Here is a 13349-nt window from a genome sequence, read left to right on the forward strand (position 1 = left end):
ATGTCGGAGGCCTTTGAAAGTCGCAGGATATTATTAGGTCATTAGTAGCTACAATTTGTATATCTCGGAATTTTGATATCGGTGACCTAAGGTCAGGTCAATTTCGCGACCTGCCCATTATACCTAAGTCAATGGGGGAAAAATCAACTCCCTGTTTTTACCACTAAAACGGGTCGGAATGGCCCCATATACCATACATGACTTCATATACGATCAACCTTCACTACCTTGAGGTCTGTTTTGCTGTTGGGCAGCTGTGAGGTCATGTGACGTCATCAAAGGTCACCAAAGGTTTTTGGCCAATAACTCCGTACAGGAACAAGATACAGGCGCGTGGGTGGTCTCATTGTGTTCAGCTCGTCAAGACGCATCGAATGATATACATGATGACCTCAAGGTCACGTGACCTGAGGTCAACCTTCGACCTTGACCTTTCGAGGTCAACATATATATCATTCGATGCGGATTGACGAGAGGATCATGATGATGCCCTTAGTTTGTTCCTATCTTGACTAATTCGAAAGTTATTCGAGAAAAACTCTCTCCATATCTAGCGCCGCCATTTTGACTTTTTCGACCCCTGTGACGTCATCTTTGACCTGACCTGAAAATGACCTTAGTAAAAATTGTAGATCTTGGCCGTGCGTATCCGATGCCGTTTACCGCTTGTCGCTATCTTGCTTCGTTCTTGAGATCTCAGGGGGGGGGGCGGTCATCCGCCCCCCCCCGTCGGTGCGAAGTTGGCGCAGACCCCCGTCGGTGCGCGGGTTAATGTAGAGGCAACCGTTTACGGTTTACAGCCTAGACGTTTGATGGCCAGATCCTCGGCTCATTGTAACGTTTCGGAAGAGTCTCGTAGAAAGCACTGGATGCTTCTCAATTAAAAATAAGCTTCCATTTCATAATTTTCTGTTCCTTTTTTTCCGTTCAAAAATGCGGCAGCCACATATGCAACAGACCGGTAGCTCACGTTCGAAAACACAGCTAACATTCTCAGTTACACAGCCCTCTCGGAGAAGAAACCAATCCTCTTTGTGCATGAATGAATATGAAAAATAGCAAAGGGTACTGGATGTTGATATTTATTAGGGACACAGACAAAAGATACACGTTGCTACATGCATATAAATACGAACACACTGTACATATAATCCTGCAGCCCATGTATCCCACTAATACATTAAATGCATTTGTACCTCATGGCGTGGCTCATTACAGACAAGGCTAGAAGGAAAACTCGCCACATATCTTTACTCATTTCCTGGATTTTAGAATCCGTAACCGGTAGAGGGAGTGCGGCGGGAGCCACTCAAGAGAGCGCCGTAGCCGTTGTTGGGGGCGGCGGCGCCGTACTGGCCGTTCTGGCTGTCCTCGGGGAACTGCGCCTCGCCCTCGTACTGGACGTCAGCCACGAAACCAGAGTCGCCCTCCACGTAGTAGGTGACGGTCTGGACGCGGGTGTCGGGCAGCAGCACGCGGTACTCGCCCTCGACGCGGGTGCCGTCCGACTCCTCCTTGTGGCCGTAGTCGTTGCCCTGGTCGTCCTTGACCTCGTACTCGAACGAGTATGGCTGCGGCGGGAATTCCTCCTGGCCGGCGCCGTAGCTGGTCTGAGGAGCCCCGTAGCTCTGGGACGCGCTGCCCTGAGGAGCTCCGTAGCTCTGGGAGGCGCTGCCCTGGGGAGCTCCGTAGCTCTGGGAGGCGCTACCCTGGGGAGCTCCGTAGCTCTGGGAGGCGCTACCCTGGGGAGCTCCGTAGCTCTGTGAGGCTCCTCCGTTCCTCTGGGGAGCTCCGTAGCTCTGGGAGGCTCCTCCGTTCCTCTGGGGAGCTCCGTAGCTCTGAGAGGCGCTGCTCTGGGGAGTTCCGTAGCTCTGCGAAGCTCCTCCGTCCCTCTGGGGAGCTCCGTAACTCTGAGAGGCGCTGCCCTGGGGAGTTCCGTAGTTCTGGGAGGCTCCTCCGTTCCTCTGGGGAGCTCCGTAGCTCTGGGAGGCGCTGCCCTGAGGAGCTCCGTAGCTCTGGGAGGCGCTGCCCTGGGGAGCTCCGTAGCTCTGGGAAATGCTGGCCTGGGGAGCTCCGTAGCTCTGGGAGGCTCCTTCGTTCCGCTGAGGAGCCCCGTAGCTCTGGGAGGCGCTGCCCTGGGGTGCTCCGTAGCTCTGGGAAGCGCTAGCTAGGCGAGCTCCGTAGCTCTGGGAAGCGCTATCCTGGGGAGCTCCGTAGCTCTGGGAGAGGCTAGTCTGAGCAGCCCCGTAGCTCTGGGAGGCGCTACCCTGGGGAGCTCCGTAGCTCTGGGAGATGCTAGCTTGGGGAGCTCCGTAGTTTTGAGAGGGGCTGCTGCCCTGGGGAGCTCCGTAGCTCTGGGAGGCTCCTCCGTTCCTCTGAGGAGCTCCGTAGCTCTGGGAGGCGGCTCCTCCGTTCCTCTGGGGAGCTCCGTAGCTTTGGCTGAGACCAGATCTTCCCCCAGGGCGGTCTGCAGAGACTGCCGCCGCCGCCAACAGAGTAATCACCAGCACCTGGGAAGAGAGACATAGTTTTCGTTAACGACGTGCTTTGCATTGTCTAAAAATGCTTTTTTTTGTTACATTGTATTATCTGAAGGGACGTTTAAAGTAAAATTATATATTGAGATGAAGAACACCAATCTCAGTATAGAGCTGAATTTCTTCAACATTAGCCACTTCTTTCATTTTCTAGGTCTATGAATAAATGATTTATTTCAATGTTTAGGTACAGTTTCGCAGTTCCTCCAGTTTGTGAAGGCTTACCTTCATGTTTTTCTGGCGTTGGTCGTGCAGGGTGAGCTGCGTCGATCCACAGCAGGCTGTGTGTGGACTGGTGCTGTGCGGAGCGGCCGCCGCCGTTATATAGGTCGACCCATACCTGACCAGTCACGATGCGGAGTCGGACAGTTGCAACACGCTGACGGCACCGGCACCCCATTGGCGCTGAGGACACCACGCCTCCCTCTTGTCCTAATGCTAATCCTGTTCACCACACTACTCGCATGACCCTGTGCCGTGCGGAGTCTCCAACAGTTGTCTTCTGCTTTAGTTTTTTTGTGTGCTGACTTTGTGTTGACTGTGTTTGAAATGTAGCTATGTACGGATAGGCGTCGCCAGTTATTTTTGGTTGGGGGGGGGGGGGGGGGTGGAAAATCAACATTTGTGTTAAATCTTGCCTTATGTTACTCACTCGTTATCCGTATGACGCGCAATGGGGCGAGGACTCCGATGGTGACAAAGTTTTCCCTCTCATATGACATGCATTTTTTACAGGAAAATTTGAAATTTGGAAATTTCTGGACAAAAACGACCGGTAGAATTACATTGGCTGCGATAGCCGACGCACTGCAGAGGGCCCCTGTGCAGACAGACTTTCGTCGTTCATGATCATTACCAGAAAAAAGGTGAAAAGCGCTCAATTTAATCGGATCACCCTGCTAAAACCTCCATTCACGCATGCATGCAGAGGTTTTACGTGAAATGCATAGGGCCCAGCCGCCGATTGTAGCTAAGTTGGGCATTCGGCGGAGACTGAGAGTGAATGTTGGAAGTGTGAATCGGAAGTAATTCATCTTTGCTTCAGTGAGAGGAAGTGTTGTGTTCACTCGAGTGTGAACACAAAGTTTCTCGTTTTTCATGTGAAGGGAAGCGCTGCAAACGCGAGGAAAAAATGTTTAACGGAACCAAAAGTTACGCATGGCATAGCGGCAAAGAATCCGTTAGAGATAGGCTTGGGGCTTCCAGGCCATTTCAGGCCACTCAGGGTCAGTGTGGACTCTCAGAAGCCTGCTTAGGGTCCCGGAGATCGGCGTGGGTCACCCCAAATATTTACGTGTATGTGGTGCTTTAGGGCTTTCCGAGCCCAAGGTGGGGCCCTCAGAAGCCAATGTGGGCGGCGGGCGCTAAGAGACCAGGCCCAGGGTGAGCATGTAGCCCTCGGATAACAGTGTGGACCCTCGGGGTCTGTGTCGAATCCCTAAGGACCCTACGTAGGCCAGGGACACAAGAAACATGTGTTGCTGCCCTCAGAGAGACACGTGAGCTGTGACCCCTCAGATGCCGGCTTGGGGTTAGCAAAGTCTGTCGCCTCAAAAGTTCGTCTGAACTATCAGAGGCCAGTTAAGGTTCTCAGAAATTTTCGAAGGCATCCTCAAAGATTCGTGTGGCCCTTCAGAGGTCTATGTACGTATATAAGGTCCTCAAACAAAGATCCCTGTATGGGCCCTCAGAGAACATGGACACCAGTGGGACTCACAGAGGCCGGTTATGACCCTCTAAAAGCTTCTTAGAGCTCAGTGGAGCTCCTTAGGAGCCTGTGTGAAAAGCAAGCTCATGAGCCCTGCGGCACTTGAACGGTACTTGAGCCTGTCGCAGACATTTGACGAGAGTTGAGAAAGGCCCTGAAGATTTCGTGTCACGCCTGCTTTGAACGAAAATTGTGTGTCAGCCATTAGCGTCGCCACGGGGGGGGGGGGCAAGCGGGGCAGCTTGCCCCCCAACCTCGGACCGGGCACCCCCTGAGATCGATACAGATCCGATGAGATTTTGGAGTCGGGAAAAATGGGGATACCTTTCTGAAAATGCCTGTGAGGTCAGACTCGGTTGGAGCGTGCAGTTCAAACCAGAGTCTGACTCTGACTCGCAGTCGCCAAAATCTTCAAGACTCCGAGTCCAGACTCGGAAATGTCGATGCTGTGATTCATTCATTGTTATTAGTTCGTTCTTTATTAGGTACATTTTATAGCTGATTTTCATAAGTTTTGGAGTGCTGACACAAATTTCGTTCAAAGCGTGAAACGAAATCTTCGGGATTTCTCAACTCTCGTCAAATGTCTGCGACAGGGTCAAGTACCGTACAGGTGTCGCAAGGCTCATGAGCTTGTTTTAAATAAAGGCTCCTAAGGAGCTGCACTGAGCCCTAAAGAAGCTTTCAGATGGCCCAAACCGGCCTCTGAAAGTCCCACTGGTGTCCATGTTCTCTGAGGGCCCATACAGGGATCTTTGAGCCTTCGAACATTTCTGAGAACCTTATCTGGCCTCTGATAGTTCAGCCAAACTTTTGAGGCGACAGACTTTGCTTACCCCAAGCCGGCATCTGAGAGGTCACAGCTCACGTGTCCCTCTGAGGGCCGCAACACATGTTTATTATGTCCCTACGTAGGGTCGTTAGGGATTCGACACAGACCCCGAGGGTTCTTCACACTGTTATCCGAGGGCTCCAGAGTCCAGGCTCACTCTGGGCCTAGTCTCTTAGCGCCCGCCGCCCACACTGGCTTCTGAGGGCCCCAATTTGGGCTCGGAAAGCCCTGAAGCACCACGTACACGTAAATATTTCAGGTGACCCATGCGCCGATCTCCGGGATCCTAAGCAGGCTTCTGAGAGTCCACACTGACCCTGGGTGGCCTGAAATGGCCTGGAAGTCCCAATCCTATCGCTAAGGGATCCCTTGCCGCTATGCTGTGCGTAACTTCCGTTTAACAGTTTTTGTTCGCGTTTGCAGCGCTTCCCTTCACACGAAAAACGAGAAACTTTTGTTCACACTCGAGTGAACAAAACAATTCCTCTCACTGGAGCGAACATGAATTACTTCCGATTCACACTTCCGACGTTCACTCTCCGCCGAATGCCCAACTTAGCTACGATCGGCGGCTGGGATAAGTCCTATGCATTTCACGTAAAACCTCGGCATGCATGCGTGAATGGAGGTTTTAGCAGGGTGCTCCGATTAAATGGAGCGTTTTTCACCTTTTTCTGGGTAATGATCATGAGCATCGAGCGTCTGCACAGGGCAGGGGCCCTCTGCAGTGCGTCGGCAATCGCAGCCACTGTAATTCTACCAGTCATTTTTGTCATGAAATATCAAAATTTCGAATTTTTCTGTAAAAAATTAATGTCATATCTAGAAGGAAATCTTTGTCACCATCGGATTCCTCGCATCATTGTGCGTCGAATGATATGTAAAACGAGTGAGTAAATACTGGGAAAAGGCAAGTTTTAACACAAAAGTTGATTTTGCCCCCCCCCCCCAACCGAAAATCTCTGGCGACGCCTATGGTGTCATCTGTCAGCACTTCAAAACTTATGAAAATCAGCTATAAAATGTAATAAAGAACCAGCTAGGAACATGGAATGAAACACAGTATTGACATTTCCGGGTCTGGAGTCGGAGTCTTTGATAAGATTTTGGCGACTGCGACTCTGACTCTGGTTTGAACTGCACGCTCCAACCGAGTCTGATCTCACAGGCATTCTCAGAAAGGTACACCCATTTTTCCCCGACTCCAAAATCTCATCAGATCTGTATCGATCTCAGGGAAAGCCCGGTCCGAGTTTGGGGGGTAAGCTGACCCGCTTGCCCCCCCCCCGTGGCGATGTTAATGGGGGGGGGGGGGGCATTACACGAAAGATCGTACCACTGTTTTCTAATTTGACGCCCTTGTCTCTCGGATTTTGACGAGAATTGGTCTCAGGAATAATCAGGGGCTCTGAATCCGCCTGTAACAATTTCAGGCCGATCAGATGAGTATTTTTTTTTTAGTTATAGTGTATAACATTCTTTGGATATTGCGTTGCAGCGCTAAGTTTGGCGCACTGTAACTCTAAGACGGATTATTCAAGTGTCAAATGCTATACGGCATTGAACTTGCAATGAAACAAGATTAATACGCACTTTTGAAATTTTGAAAAATAAACTATTTTTATATGACGTCTCCACTTTACTTTCATTTGCATTTTTTTACCTTAGTGACCAATTTTTTTTTTGAATTTTTATTTCCTAACCCGCGCATGACTGGGGTATTTTCCATAACGCGAGTGACTGGGGGGGGGGGGCTCTCCAGAGCCCCCCCCCCCTCCTAGCTCCGAAACTACTGGGCCGATCGTGAAAATTCAAACGGCGTCTGATAGCCCTGGAAAAATTGTCGAGCGAAACCTATTTTCATTGACCTCGAGGTCACCGATGACGTCACAGGTCAGGTCAAATTAAAAATTATCGGCATTTTTGCTAGTTCACAATTTAGGCTCTGACCGCCGGACCGCCGGTCCGATCAGGCTCATTTTTGGTTTACGCACTCCTTGACGGATGCCTTAGATACCCTGAGGGTACCGAACTTTTACTTCAAATTTTTAAGGTCAAGGCCAGGTCATCCTAGGTCACAAAAATTGTATATCATGTATCGGTCACGTGACGCATGTTTTATGGTCCATTTTACTCGTATATTTCGAAAATAGTGTCGTCTGTGTCATTTGAGGTCATTGTCAGCTGAATTTACCGGAGGTCAGGTCACTTTCAGGTCAGAAAAGGTCAAATTTTGAAAATGAAGTTTTTCAACAAATAGGTGCCTATCAGATGCAGTTTGAGCTCAGGAACACGATGGTGCCATTTATATTGCTGTACAACGTCAAAAACGTACTGAAAAATGGATTTGAAAAAAACATAAAATTGTAAAATTTTGACAATAATACAAATAACTTGGCTATTTTTGAAGACATTGGGAAAAAACTTGCAAAGGTAGTTTATCAGTGTGTGTTCTATCATATACATTCCGGTTTTTACGAAAAGTCAAAAACTTTTTGAAAAAATAAAAATAAAATATTTATTTTTGTAATTGTAAATACATATTTTCAAAATTTTCATAATATCGAAAATTCGAGATGGCAGTTTGATAGCTAAGTGTATTTGTAGTCCACTCATGCAAAGAAAATGGATCTAGCTTTAAAACTGAGCTCTAGAGAGCGTTTGCCGTAATTCAGTATTTTGCATAAAAATCGGCCGACATGACGTCACTCTGACGTCATTTACGGCCAAACTATGGTAGCTAGAAAGTTGAAATTTTAACACAAGGTGTCAAATCGATGCCTCTGAAGGTATCGCAAGTTTCGTGTTGATCGGTCAAACGGTTTAGAAAACATTGCTGAAAAACGGGAGGGGGGCTCTGTAGAGCCCCCCCCCCCCAGTCATGCGCGGGTTAAAAGAAAACATTTGGTCTGTGTCAAGTAGTATGCAAAAGATTACGAAGCTATTTTTCTATAGATGTACTTATTTTGCGTCACGATACCGGTCTCGAATAGTTCGGGAGGGGAGCATACACATGGCGTGCGTGGTAAAGCTGTCTAGTGGCATCACTGGTTACTAAAATTCCAATGAAGTCTGAGTCATCTGTAAGAAGGAAAAGAAATTAAGAGGGTTAATCTGGCCCTCTCTCCTACAAGCGCGAGAGTGGAAAAGGCTGGCTGGTTCCGACATTGTTTTGGACGCCAATGACTGTAGCTCTCCAAGATGAAACTTACAGGACGTATATGTAGTAACCCAAGAAAAATACAACAGACGAACATTCAGCAACACTGCCGAAAAGAATAGGGGAGAGTGGGGCACATTCTGTCACTTTTTACAAAATTGGCTCTGGCGTGCACGCTTACAACAGGCCAGCCATGGTGTTTGATACTTTCCTGGTATATTCCCTACAGTAAGAGCTTCAAATGCCCCATTGGTATTCCGGTTGCATCTCAAGTGGTTTTGACGCTAGAGTCGGTTATGCCCCATATACGGGGCAGGTTCTGTCACCCGCAGGGGCACATTCTGTCAGCAGTGGGACACATCCTTCTGATCACTGCACGCCATACGGTGTCCCTGAATTTTTTTTTTATATAAATTTAGTTCGAACCTCTTGAATGGAAGGATTCACAAGGACAAAGCCTCCGCTAAGCGATGCTTGTTGCGTTGACCCTGCCCTCTACCCTCCGATCGCGCAATTCCGGTTCTATGGCAGAATTTAGAGTCCAAAGTTTAACATGCGCACATAGCGGCGCATGGCTGGTCCCCTCACTGACTTCGCCTGGCTACGGCCTGCCACCAACCGCAACCATACCTGTCAGGAGGCTCATAAACGTCAAGCGCCCGTCGCGCTTCGAACCCGGACTGTTGTAACCGGGAACGCGTGCTCTCACCACGCGGAGTCGACTGAGACGCTACGAGACCGGCAAATGCTTCATTCAAGTGTTTTCCACTCATCTTCGTATAATATATAGACTATAGAGAATGACAACAAGATTTGGCCCTGGCGACGATTTTTCTCACATCTTCTATCACGCGGTGTGGGGAGACCCCCTCGGCCGACGAGAGTTAACTTGACCTGGTGAGCTGACCTTAGGTGACCTGGGTCAAAAATTAAATGAACGATGCAAACTTGATATAAGATGAGCAATAACAAGTTTCTCAGCGTTGCAGGAGCGGAATATCCACACGCACAAGAAAGAACCATGGAGAGCTCGGCCAAAAACCAGGTCAAAGATTAACCCGGCGGCCGCTGGGCCTCCGCGCCACCCGCCGGCCGCTGGGGAGGGGGGCAACTAGGTGCTCCCCTTTACTTCTCCGGCGATATTGTCATAATGCGAAGAGATAGAGAAACGGAACTTTACACACATATGATATGTCTGAACTCTGAATACCTAGCCAAGATTGGGTCCAAATTTGGCGGCGATCTCTTTTGAAATGACATCACAGTGACGTCAGAACCCTAATTACAGATTTGCGTCTCTTAGTTTCCCCGCGACCTATCCGATATATAGGACCAAATATATAGGGTTGATCAATGGTCACAAACAAAATGAAAGTGTACTTAAATGTGTTAGGGGATGACAGCAAGTGCTGTTGTCGTTGCGTTTCATGCTCAAAGACATGAGAAACACCCCATGTCGGAAAACGACAAAACTTTATGACGTCATTGTGACGTCATCTTAAGAGGTACAACCACCAAACTTTTCTCACATATGGTCTAGGTATTTGCATTTGAAGCTATGCCAAGTTTCAAGCTTATATCTTATCGCGTTTTGGAGATATCACACAAAACGTTAAGGAAGCGACTTTACGCCCCTCCCCCATGAATCGTGGGTTAAGGGTTAAAGTTAAAATTCAGGGGTTAAATTTGCACCCCTGAACTGGGACGCAGAAAGTGCCAGGACAGTCACACAGATGCATCAAGAGATGCATCAATCTTACTATATTCAACAAAAAAGACTGTCAAATGTGCAAAGCCTGTCAAAGGCGTGTCCCCATCTCCGACTGCTCAAACGTACTACTCAATTATACTCATGCAAACCATCAGGTTATTCCGCTCTATTGAAAGGACGCCAATCGCGCTCGTTCGTTATAAAAAGTGGTATGATGCTGATTTGTATTTAACACATGGACAAAACACGTCACTTTCCAAACATATAAATATGAACACACTATTGTACATACGCAAAAAAGACGGGAACATGCTTTTGACACACCAACATATAACCAGATTCATTCATCCTAAAATACACGAAACACATTTGTACATCAGCATTTTTCGACATTCTCAGACACCATTCTGATATCAAACGGACTAGTTGAGCTTTTTAGAATCCGTATCCGGTGGAGGGGGTGCGGGCGCCACCGTTGGGGGCGCCGTAGCCACCGCTGGGGGCGGCCGGCTGGCTGTAGCTCGCAACGGGGGCAGCAGCAGCGGCCGGGGCGCCGTAGCCGTTATTGGGGGCGGCGGCGCCGTACTGGCCGTTCTGGCTGTCCTCGGGGAACTGCGCCTCGCCCTCGTACTGGACGTCAGCCACGAAACCAGAGTCGCCCTCCACGTAGTAGGTGACGGTCTGGACTCGGGAGTCGGGCAGCAGCACGCGGTACTCGCCCTCGACGCGGCTGCCGTCCGACTCCTCCTTGTGGCCGTAGTCGTTACCCTGGTCATCCTGAACCTGGTATTCAAACGAGTACGGCTGCGGCGGGAACTCCTCCTGGCCGGCGCCGTAGCTGTTCTGGGGAGCTCCGTAGCTCTGGGAGGCGCTGCCCTGAGGAGCTCCGTAGCTCTGGGAGGCGCTGCCCTGAGGAGCTCCGTAGCTCTGGGAGGCGCTGCCCTGGGGAGCTCCGTAGCTCTGGGAGGCGCTGCCCTGGGGAGCTCCGTAGCTCTGGGAGGCTCCTCCGTTCCGCTGGGGAGCTCCGTAGCTCTGGGAGGCTCCTCCGTTCCTCTGAGGAGCTCCGTAGCTCTGGGAGGCGGCTCCTCCGTTCCGCCGGGGAGCTCCGTAGCCCTGCGGCGAGCCGCAGACGGCAGCAGCCAAAAGCACGGTCGCCACGAACACCTGATGAGCACCAGAAACAGGAAGAAAAATCACTGTGGTGTTGTCCAATAGCCCAAACTGTAAATATGCTTTATGTATGGCACATTTAGGCCGTATTTATAGCCTAAGAATAAGACAAAATATCTTTAACTCTAAAACTTTTTAACACGAAGTTGCGTCAATGAGTAATAAATGCGGTGAAGTTATCGCAATAGCTATACGAAATCTAACAATATTTTCCTTTCTTAAGTGTTATTTTTGTGATCAGTGCAAAAAACACTAAATTGTATTCAATTTTTATGATAATCACCTATGGTTCATAAAGGGAATAAGAAGTAAAAAAGAGCAACATTCAAGTCACATTTTAGTTACCTTCATGTTTCATGTTCACGATCACTTACCTTCATGTTTCTGTTCTGTAGTGGACCCTGGGGAGGCTGGGGATGAACTGATGCTCGACTGACCGTCCGCTGCCGTTATATAGTCCGAGGCGTCCCTGGCCGGTCACGATCCGGCGGCCATTTTGCAACACGCCACCAATGCGTCGTGCCCTCATCACCCCCACTAATTCCAATTGGAGCTGGGCGTGCGGCTGGCCGGTGACCTTGTCTGCGTCAGCGGCCACTCGGCCAGGTCGGTCAGTTGCCCCCCGCGGCGCCGGCTGCGCCGAGACACGGCTGCTCGGAGGGGGTGGGTGCCGCCGGGAGTCTGTGGGAGCTCCCAGTACCGTAGCTCACCGCCGTGCCGGGATCGATGGAGCGCCGGCCGCCCGCCGCAGGCCGCCCGCTGCTGCCGTGCTGCCCCGCTGACCCCTCACTGACCCCGTGCTCCGATATCAGCTCACTGGCGCCCCCGAGACAGCTTCTGCACGCTGCCAACTGCAGGCAGCCAGTCCCGCGGCCCAGATGGCTTCATTCACGTCCATGAGTTGATCTGGGCGATTAACTACAGGTCAGCTAATTATCATGCCTGCGCAAAAGCGTGCATGGAAACGGTGTCTTCGTTACCTGGGCGCTCGTAGGGGTAACGTAAAATCGCACGCCAATCAGACGAGACAGCCAAAGGTCAGGACGGAGCTGCGATAAGGCTCATTCTCCACATGTAGTCCACATTCCACAACTACGAGGCCATCATATCACGCTTTTTACGAAGACATTCCGAAATGAAGAGCTTATCATCTTCAGGGAGCTGGGCGAAGTAATTGTTTACTAGTGAATTAGTGACCCACCCGCTTTGATGACCTTTCACCTGTGTAACATGAGGTATCAGACCACCATGTGAGAGCGTTTCTGAGAGTGAATAACAGCCCTGTAAGTTGTAACCGAGGTTCGCTTACTGAGAGTAGCTGCATGCAGTGCTCTAATTTGTAGTGGTCACGCCATGGAATGAAGATTCACAAGTGTCTGATCGTCTCTGGTGAGCAGACTGTGCTTCCCTCAGCCATGCTCGGGATGAGAGAGAGAGAGAGAGAGAGAGAGAGAGAGAGAGAGAGAGAGAGAGAGAGAGAGAGAGAGAGAGAGAGAGAGAGAGAGAGAGAGAGAGAGAGAGAGTGAGAGTGAGAGTGAGAGAGAGAGAGAGAGAGAGAGAGAGAGAGAGAGAGAGAGAGAGAGAGAGAGAGAGAGAGAGAGAGAGAGAGAGAGAGAGAGAGAGAGAGAGAGAGAGAGAGAGAGAGAGAGAGAGAGAGAGAGAGAGAGAGAGAGAGAGAGAGAGAGAGAGAGAGAGAGAGAGAGAGAGAGAGAGAGAGAGAGAGAGAGAGAGAGAGAGAGAGAGAGAGAGAGAGAGAGAGAGAGAGAGAGAGAGAGAGAGAGAGAGAGAGAGAGATCAAATGGGAGATTATGTCATGTATAGTCACTTTTCGGATTATTCTCTGAGATAATAATATCTAACTCACAAGTCCACAAGTGGACTTGTGAGTTAGATATTATTATCCCAGAGAATAATCCGAAAAGTGACTATACATAGCTAATTTCCTGGGGAAAAAATGACTTTAACCCGCGCACCGACGGGGGTCTGCGCCAACTTAGTACCGACGGGGGGGGCGGATGACCGCCCCCCCCTGAGATCTCGAGAACGAAGCAAGATAGCGACAAGCGGTAAACGGCATCGGATACGCACGGACAAGGTCTACAATTTTTACTAAGGTCATTTTCAGGTCAGGTCAAAGATGACGTCACAGGGGTCGAAAAAGTCAAAATGGCGGCGCTAGATATGGAGAGGGTTTTTCTCGAATAACTTTCGAAGTAGTCAAGATAGGAACA

General features: G+C 49.8%; 1 protein-coding gene across 1 annotated transcript; it reads right to left on the minus strand.

The window, feature by feature from the left end:
* Nucleotides 1-1047: 1047 nt before the first annotated feature.
* Nucleotides 1048-12024, minus strand: LOC122377862 (pro-resilin-like). The gene is made up of 5 exons (XM_043358377.1): nt 11493-12024; nt 10501-11112; nt 10388-10431; nt 2763-2877; nt 1048-2510 (listed from the first exon to the last, which is right to left on the minus strand). Exons 1-5 carry the CDS (start codon nt 11496-11498, stop codon nt 1269-1271), a joined length of 2019 nt encoding a protein of 672 aa, XP_043214312.1. The 5' UTR covers nt 11499-12024; the 3' UTR covers nt 1048-1268.
* Nucleotides 12025-13349: the final 1325 nt, after the last annotated feature.

The sequence above is a fragment of the Amphibalanus amphitrite genome, unplaced genomic scaffold (genome assembly GCF_019059575.1).
Source record: "Amphibalanus amphitrite isolate SeventyFive unplaced genomic scaffold, NRLGWU_Aamphi_draft 000052F_arrow, whole genome shotgun sequence".
Classification (NCBI taxonomy): Eukaryota; Metazoa; Arthropoda; class Thecostraca; order Balanomorpha; family Balanidae; genus Amphibalanus; species Amphibalanus amphitrite.